Raw genomic sequence first — 7,978 nt, forward strand, 5'->3', positions numbered from 1 at the left:
GGATATAGTTAAGTTAACTCATCGTTGGACACATTAGTGTTAAAAAAAACATTTATAAACATATTGCAGGGTTTCACATTCTCTGTTGATGAAAGACACGGTTGCAAAGTGAAAGTCAAGAGCCAAACAATCAGCACATACACAACCATGATTGACAGCTCTAAGACCCTCCTCCTGGCTCCGATTGGTTGTTTTTGACCGGGAATGTTGCATTTCTTAAGGTTTGTTTTTCAGAGATTATCTGTCTCGTATTTTGCTGTCATGATGAACAGTTTTAACAAATGTGAGAAAACATATTTTATTTTGTAAAAAAATCAAATAAGTAAGTTTGCGCATGCATTGTTGGGCGGCTCTGAACAGATTATGCACAACACAGCAGAGAGTTAATGAAACCTTTATTCTATTTGTGAAAACTCAAAACATTTTCAATGCATTTTCAGAAACAAGATTTCCTTGGAAAATCCACAACTGGTCAAACCTGCAGTGAATTATACTATTCTGATTGCAGATTCTATAAGCTACATTATTGAGTTTTGAAATTTACCCTATTAGTACAAAAAATCTCATTGTGTCTTGTTCTTGTTGCCCTTAGTCGTTGTAAAACCCTTTAGTTCATTGTTTCAGCTGTACAGTCTTAACAGGTGCCGCCACAGAAACATATCAGCTCTTGGAAATTCATAAAAATGTACAAAACCCCATTATTGTTTTTACATTTTGTTCGCGTCACATTCAACAAACATTATATAACGTATTATCTGGCGTTGCTGCAACAAGTGTGGATTTGGCCTGTTTTACACTCGCGTAAACACACTGACTCCTTGTGTCGTCTCTCTGTCGTCTTGATCCGTTCGACCTGTGTTGCCTTAAAGTAGAATATTGGAGGCTCTCTTCATCTTCATTACCCTGATATAGAAACACATATCAGTGAATGATGAATCATGTTGAATTAAGGTTCTCCCATACTTCACCCGAAGTGTCAAAATCGGCTCTGATTGATGTAGTTTCATTACAATTGTTCGCAGGGAGGCATCTGACTGCCGAACTCGACATCAAGTCTGGGTCGAACTATTTCGTTTAGAGCTATGTGTGATGTGTTGTGTGATTGGTCAGAAGTTTGTGGGGCGTATTTGACACTTGGACAGCAATGTTGATATTTCTTGTGAGGAACGTTTATCAGACACGATGAGGAATTAAGTACATTTGTATGACTCTTCACAAAATAAGTACAAAGTCTGTCAAATGGCTAACACTTCCTGGGTGGGAATCACAACGCCGTTAGAAAAAGTGCAGCGATGCAGCCAGAGCCCTGGTGGGTAGGTGTGTGATGTGTACTGAAGCAGGAAGCTGTTCTGGGCCTTGTGTGAAAGATGTGCTAATATGTCAACTAGGGATGGACAATAGATTATTAACAATACATATCGCAATAAACAATTAATCAAGTTTAACAGAAAATGTGTCTGATTGAATATTCAATAATTTCACTGTCAGGAAAGAAAAGACTTTATACCCTCAATGCGTCAGCTAGCCAGCTAAGCTAGGTGGGTGGCATCAACTAACTCACTCACTCTTTGGTTACCTAGCAACAACCTGAGTAACTTGATCAACAGCAGCAGCTTAAGGTTTCGCCACCATACTTCATAACTGCTTAAAAATAAAATAAAAAAACAGTAGCTTGGAGTGAAAACTGAATACAACAGGAAACGTCACGTCACCAGTTTGTCAGTATTCCAGACATGTAAATCCAAAAGCAAATCAATAATTATCGATACCGACTGATATGAAAGGTTTATATCATGATACGTTTTTTTAGCCATGTTTGGCTTCGGATGAAGAATGGGAGAGATTTTAGTTTGAATCTCTAAAATGACAAGTTGAAAGTAAGACTCACCTCAGTATCTGCTGCGTGGCGTTCTGCTGGTTCTGCATCTGTCTTTGCTGTAAAACAGATTTTTTATTTTTTTTTAATGAAAGGTAATTGTTTTTAAACAGTTTGAAACAAAATTGACATTTACCTGCACAATGAGATCGGATCGTTTTCTTTATCCTCCATATTGAGAAAGCCATCACAGCACTCAATATGACGGTGACTGTCAGAGCTCCGCTCAGAAAATGTACAACAAGTTCAGGGGAGATTAGCTCATCTGTAGAAAGAACCGATAAAGGCATTAAACATTTAGAGAAAAGCCTTTTGTAGAGCTTCCCTAGTTTCATGTATAGGTGAAGTGCTAAAAGAAATTAAGTCATAGGAAGCACACAGTCTGTTAAAGGATTCTGGAAAAGGAAACCACTTTTTGAGGAATGTCAGCTGCAACAGAAAACCGACTCTTAAGATCCAGAACCAAACATGGAGAAGCAGCATTCAACTTCTATGCTCCACAAATCTGGAGCAAACTTCCAGAAAACTGCACAGCTGCCAAAACACTGAGTTCATTTAGATCTGGATAAAACACACATCAGGGGATGTTTTTGAATGGCAGTGACATGAACATCGAGCAACATATTTGATCTGTATTGGTGATTTTGATAATGGCATTTGACAAAATGTAATGTTTATTGCTTGTTTCATAATTGGTGACTTTATGAGGTGAAGCATGTTGAGCTGCCTTGATGCTGAAATGTGCTGTCCAAGTAAACTTGACTTAAGGCTCATGTAAGGCTGCAGTAATTAAGAAACAATATAACAATCCTAAGCATAAGAATAAATCAGAACATTTTCCTCTGTTATTAAATTGTCAGTTAATTTTTTCAGCAGATGTTGAAATACAGCACACCTTCTACTTATGGAGGTGATGTAACTTCAGTTGTTTTGTTATTCAATGACAATTTTATTATTAGCAGTTCAGTTTTCCATTCATCCAGAAGGGTAGTTGTTAGAAAACACAAAGGGAAACCATTTTTCCCTTTGCATTTTTCCCATTTTTAACTAACTTTTACCTGCTGACTCCATGTTTTCTCCATCTTCAAACAGTAAAGATCCACACGAGGCAACGGCGCAGCTGGCAACCCCGTCATTGGACACATCGAGGTTCATCAGTGGCACAACGTAGTCACAGGATTGTGTTGCTGTCGTCATTGTCTTACTGCATCCACCATTTCTGCCTCCAGGAGTGTAAATGATTCCCGCTTGAGATTCTTTTGCCTCTTTGAACCAGTAAAAACTGTTCTCTCCATCACAGCTTCCAGTGTCTACCGAACAGGTCAGAGTCACAGGCCCTTCTGGCTGATGGACCAAAGTGTGAATGTTTGAACCAGGACCTTCTACGTTGACTGTAGCTCCATCTCCGAACTCGAATTTGTTTGAGTCGATAGCGACGCAGAAGTAAGTTGCTGAGTCTGAAGGTTGCAAATCAGAGATTCGAAGGTGATTTTTACCGCTTCCCGCTTCTAGTTCAAAGCGAGGATTGTCCTTGAACTCATTGTGAAATCTGCCTTGATTTTCCAATCTATAATGACTGGAAAACATGTTCAGTTTCTGTCCCACGGTTTGTTTAAACCAGTAAATCATCACCGCATTTTTTGGATCATAGAAACATGGAAGAGTAACATTGCTGCCCACGTCTGTTGAATTAAAAGTCCGCTCCTGACGTAATAATGTGTTCTGACCTGAAGAAAGAGAAACATATTTCAATTACCTTGTTCATTCTCTGGAAAATGTAGATTATTTTAAATATTTAAGTGTTTCTTTGCGAAAATTGTTTATGAAAACTCACCTGAACTCCCCAAAAAGAGAAAAGTCAGACACCAGGCGATGACTGGGGCCGTCATTGTGTCCACAGTGCTGCACTGAACAAAATGAATCTCACTATGAACTCTGCTGATCACAGAGAGCAGGACTCTGATTGGCTGAAGAAAGCAACACCTAAGACATCTAATGCTCCTCGGCTGATTTCTGCTCCTTCGTCATAACGATTAACTTTCTCCTACCACTTGTTCAGGAAAATCAGTTTTCTTCCATTTGCACCACTTATAGTGACTGATTATTCATAAAAGCATTCCTGTCTCATTCCAAGTACTCAAGTATAAAACATCTGACTATCCAGTAAAATTTTAACTATGAAAATACACTGGGTGATCTGAAAATATTTTTATTTTCTTAAAAAGTTGAGAATCACTTGCGTGTTTGTGGAATATCCTCCTAACTATAGGACCGATAGACGGTCAGTGGATGACCGTCCATCGGTCATCCACTGACCGATAGACGAAGAGGACGATGTTTGGATATAATCTGCTTGATTGTCTTATGAATAATCTGCCATTTTTATCAAATAAATTTTTACTAAGGAAGAATTGTATTTCTCCTACTGCAGTGGACTACAACTGTTTCAGTGATACAGTTTAATGGAAAACCATTATTGTGATGTGCATTAAAACAGAATTCTGCCATATTTCATCGCTTTGGCTTAGAGTTATATTCAACGTCACACTAACCCCAATATATGTAAACATTTTAAAGATAATATTTAAATTTTCATGACCAAAAATGGTTTTACACTTAAAAATTGCCCTTCATGTGAAGCATCTTGGGCGTCACTCACTTGGTGTAGCTGCAGTGCATGAATTTCAAACTGAAGAAAAAAGAAAAATACCACTGCAAACTTCCTGGCTGAGTGTTGAGGGTCTTTGACACAGTGGCTTTTAACCACATGAAATATGAAAAAAAAAAAAAAAGATCGCAGAGTTTTTGATGTGCAGTCAACAGACGTAAAGGAAGCGGCAGAACGACAGACCAAAGACCTCTACAATCTTATTTAACAGTATTGATGGAAGCTTTATAGTATGTTAAGCATAATCAAAAGCACACATAAAGTCTGTTGTTTGAGTGGCAAACATTATGCATGTAAATACGCATCAAAAAATCTTTTACTAATTCAGGTAACTTTACCATTTTGTCCACACAAAATGAGAATCGAACTGAACTGGGAAATGGCTGGACTAGAAATCACTGGAATGTTTAGGAACGTCATATATGATATATGTGTGAGGCTAAATGTTTTTAGACCTCAGAGCTGCTTCTAACATGGTTGACAAAAAGCATTTAGAGCAAATCCTTAGGATTAAGTAATTAAGTGAGGTGTTATGTCCAAAATGTCCTCATGTCCTGTGGCGTCCCACATGGATCCATTCTTAAATCTGTTATTTCTCTTCAAATGGTTTTAAGTTAAAGTTTTGATTGCGTTTTTGAAAGCATAGCATCTAATTTCAATACTATACAGATAACACAAATGTACCCACCCCTGAAATGTGATGACAGGTCTCCTTTGTCTATTTTGAGTTTTTTGATGATCTTGAGGCCATAAATCTGAATACAAGGCTTAAATTTCAAAACCTTCACTACTTTGTCTCTTGCTTTTAGCAACCTTGAAAAAGTAATCTGTGCCTTTATTTCATCCCACTTGGACTATTGTGTGTTATGTGTAGCATAACTTGGTCTGTAGTTCGAGATTTAAACTAAAACAAGCAAGCTAAATAATGTTTGTCCCATGTTGGCTTCCTTACACCCCACTGATCTGTCAGCTCTGTACAACTCTTTTTAAATCAGCAGACTGCTGAGCCAATACTCCTCACAAACCCCTGGATCTTCTTCTTTTTTTTTTATACCTTTTCCTGTTTGCTAAGTGACTATTAAACTGCCTCTGTAAAGTTTGGTATTTTATAGTCTTGTGATATTTCTTGTGTCACAAGATATTTCATTTCTCTGGCAGCATCACTAAGTTGGTTCAGGTACATCTCACTGTGGCTCAGCCTTCCTGTGTGTGTTACAGGTCTGAGTGAGCTTTTGTTTCCACCAGTGGAAACTTCTGCTGTGCAACACACACCACCGTCACCACAGAAGTGGAGGCTAAGCAGTGACACCATTACAAATGGAGCTTCACGGCTTGTACTGTGAAAGATATTAATAGACTGGGGGATTTTTTTATGAGTTTATTGTATATATTTAATTTCCTTTATTTAAACCAGGTATTAGCATATGAGCTCAGTAGCCATGGGGCATTTTGCAGAACTCGAATGACACACAAAAGTGACAAAAAAAAGTACTTTGTTTTATTCAAATATTTTGATAGGTTCTAATTTCCTTCATGCAGACGGCTGTGCTTTATTCTTTTCTGCTCCGTACTCTGGAGTACACACAGGCACTCTCGACGTTGTCCTCTTGCTGCTGCCTTTCAACGCTTCTCTTCAGATTCAGAGCCGCATAATGGAGGCTTTCTGTCTGATTCTCCTGCTTTTGACAGAAAAAAATTGTGTTCAAGTAAAGGTAGATGAAGTTAAGTGAAAAAAGGGAACAAGAACATTTGTGTTGACTTACAGTGGCATCTCGGGCCTCGGAACACATCCGGTGTTTACCCGTCCCTATAAACCACGGCATGCAAATGAGCACCTCGGATGAAGGTTTAAAGCTGAATTATGTTGAGTTACTATAGAAACCTTACCTTTGCAGGAAGAGCATAGCTTTGATTTCAGTTTGTACCTCCAGAAACTCAAAACAAGGAGCCCGATGGTGGAAAGTGCCAGAGCAACGCTTAGGGAACCCACAACGACTGAAGGCACTGTGGTGGAGGTCAACATGCAGAAATAAAAAAAAAGAAACTGAGATATTACACCAGTCTTTGATAGGCCAGAATTAATGTGATTAATTTGGATTGTCTAAATAGTTGGGCACATGCAGTGACAACATACCTGCAACTTCTACTTTTGTTCCCCCTCCAAAAACAACCGACCCACAGGAGGCCAGAGCGCAGTGGTAGGTCCCTGCATCCGAGGACCTCACAGGATCCAACTCGAGGGTCGAAGTGCAGTTTATACCGTAGAGGGTTTCATTATAAAGGCTTGTACAATGCCCTTCACTGGGATACATGAGTGGCGGCTGAGCGGCGGTACGTCTGAACCAGTAGAGGTTCCGTTCCCCTTCGCAGGGCTCAGCAGACACGCTACAGCTCAGATTCACAGAGCCCCCGAGTCGTAGAAGCTTCTTCAGCGTTGGCTGTTGTTTGGACGGTTGAGCGTTCGATGAAGATGTCTTCACATGGAGGAAAACTCCTCGTCCAAATTCAATGGCGTTGAACTCCAACATCACGCAGTAATACGTTCCTGAATCCAAAGGCTGAAGATCTGTGATGATCAGGTCATTGACGCCAGCTTCGGACCTCACAAGAACTCGAAATCTTTCTTTATATGCAGGGGAAATTTCGGCTTCCGTGTCATGCTTCATCTGTTTTGATATGATACGGGGTTTTTCTCCCTGGATTTGGCAGTACCAGTAAAAATAAGTTATGGCGTTATGCTGACAGGAGCAGGGTAAAGTCACTGTCCCACCAACTTTAGCAGTCCTAACTCCAGAATCCTGAATAATATCTAAGGTGTTCAAAACATTAAGCACTTCGCCTGTAAAAGAAATGAAGGTTTAATTTACTCCTGTAAAAATCTTTTTTTTTCCCTTCAGAATACCAATACCCAAAGAAAGACAACTAAATATCTAGTCAATACTCACAGAGAAGCAGGAGAAGAATGTAAAGTGGCTCCATCACTGCAGTTAAGCAGACTGTATTCTGAGTTCACAGATGGCCCCCGAGCTCTTAGAAGAAGACTAAGGCTGCCTGTGATTGGCTTAGACGAGTGGCTACGTTTCAAACCAGGCTTACAATTCGTTCAGGTTTAGAAGATCTGTCACATCAGGCGACTGGAGGTGGAATCGGATCAGTTCAGTTCTGCCCATTCTGTGACTGGAGGACAGAAAGTCTGACGTGGAGCTTTTTCTGTTTTGTCAGTACAAGTCAGCGCTTTGCTCGTTTCCATCCAGGCTGTTACATGTTCTTCTGTAAATATCATTTCACTTTATTTTTTGTATGGGTGTATGAAGGTGAGTGTTTGTCTTTATTTCATAAAGGCAGTGAGTAAAACATTCTATATATGTTATTCTGCAACTGCTGCTATTCTAACTTCCTGTTGGGCGTAGCTGTGCTGCAGTGCTAACAATAGT

The 7,978-nt window shown here is 39.5% G+C and overlaps 2 protein-coding genes across 2 annotated transcripts; both read right to left on the minus strand.

Annotated features, from left to right (window-relative positions):
* Window positions 1-399: 399 nt before the first annotated feature.
* On the minus strand, window positions 400-3,770 carry LOC106958511 (V-set and immunoglobulin domain-containing protein 1-like). The gene is made up of 5 exons (XM_015050453.1): window positions 3,711-3,770; window positions 2,935-3,603; window positions 2,013-2,141; window positions 1,889-1,935; window positions 400-903 (listed from the first exon to the last, which is right to left on the minus strand). Exons 1-5 carry the CDS (start codon window positions 3,763-3,765, stop codon window positions 730-732), a joined length of 1,074 nt encoding a protein of 357 aa, XP_014905939.1. The 5' UTR covers window positions 3,766-3,770; the 3' UTR covers window positions 400-729.
* A 2,268-nt stretch (window positions 3,771-6,038) lies between these two features.
* LOC106958512 (carcinoembryonic antigen-related cell adhesion molecule 2-like) lies at window positions 6,039-7,631 on the minus strand. Its single transcript, XM_015050454.1, has 5 exons — window positions 7,490-7,631; window positions 6,679-7,383; window positions 6,432-6,548; window positions 6,308-6,351; window positions 6,039-6,220 (listed from the first exon to the last, which is right to left on the minus strand). Exons 1-5 carry the CDS (start codon window positions 7,521-7,523, stop codon window positions 6,095-6,097), a joined length of 1,026 nt encoding a protein of 341 aa, XP_014905940.1. The 5' UTR covers window positions 7,524-7,631; the 3' UTR covers window positions 6,039-6,094.
* Between the last annotated feature and the right edge of the window lie 347 nt (window positions 7,632-7,978).

Source organism: Poecilia latipinna, unplaced genomic scaffold (assembly GCF_001443285.1).
Source record: "Poecilia latipinna isolate Pla-1442-1.1 unplaced genomic scaffold, P_latipinna-1.0 Scaffold991, whole genome shotgun sequence".
NCBI lineage: Eukaryota > Metazoa > Chordata > Actinopteri > Cyprinodontiformes > Poeciliidae > Poecilia > Poecilia latipinna.

Bases quoted from the DNA above. Each gene is read 5' to 3' on its own strand.
- LOC106958511 (XM_015050453.1), bottom strand. From the start codon at position 3,765: ATGACGGCCCCAGTCATCGCCTGGTGTCTGACTTTTCTCTTTTTGGGG. The intron at 3,604-3,710 runs GTGAGTTTTCAT...CTCTTTCTTCAG, and splicing joins TCTCTTTTTGGGGAGTTCAG to GTCAGAACACATTATTACGT. The intron at 1,936-2,012 runs GTAAATGTCAAT...TCTGTTTTACAG, and splicing joins GATCCGATCTCATTGTGCAG to CAAAGACAGATGCAGAACCA.
- LOC106958512 (XM_015050454.1), bottom strand. From the start codon at position 7,523: ATGGAGCCACTTTACATTCTTCTCCTGCTTCTCT. The intron at 6,549-6,678 runs GTATGTTGTCAC...CCTCCACCACAG, and splicing joins AACAAAAGTAGAAGTTGCAG to TGCCTTCAGTCGTTGTGGGT. The intron at 6,221-6,307 runs GTAAGTCAACAC...TGTCAAAAGCAG, and splicing joins CCGAGGCCCGAGATGCCACT to GAGAATCAGACAGAAAGCCT.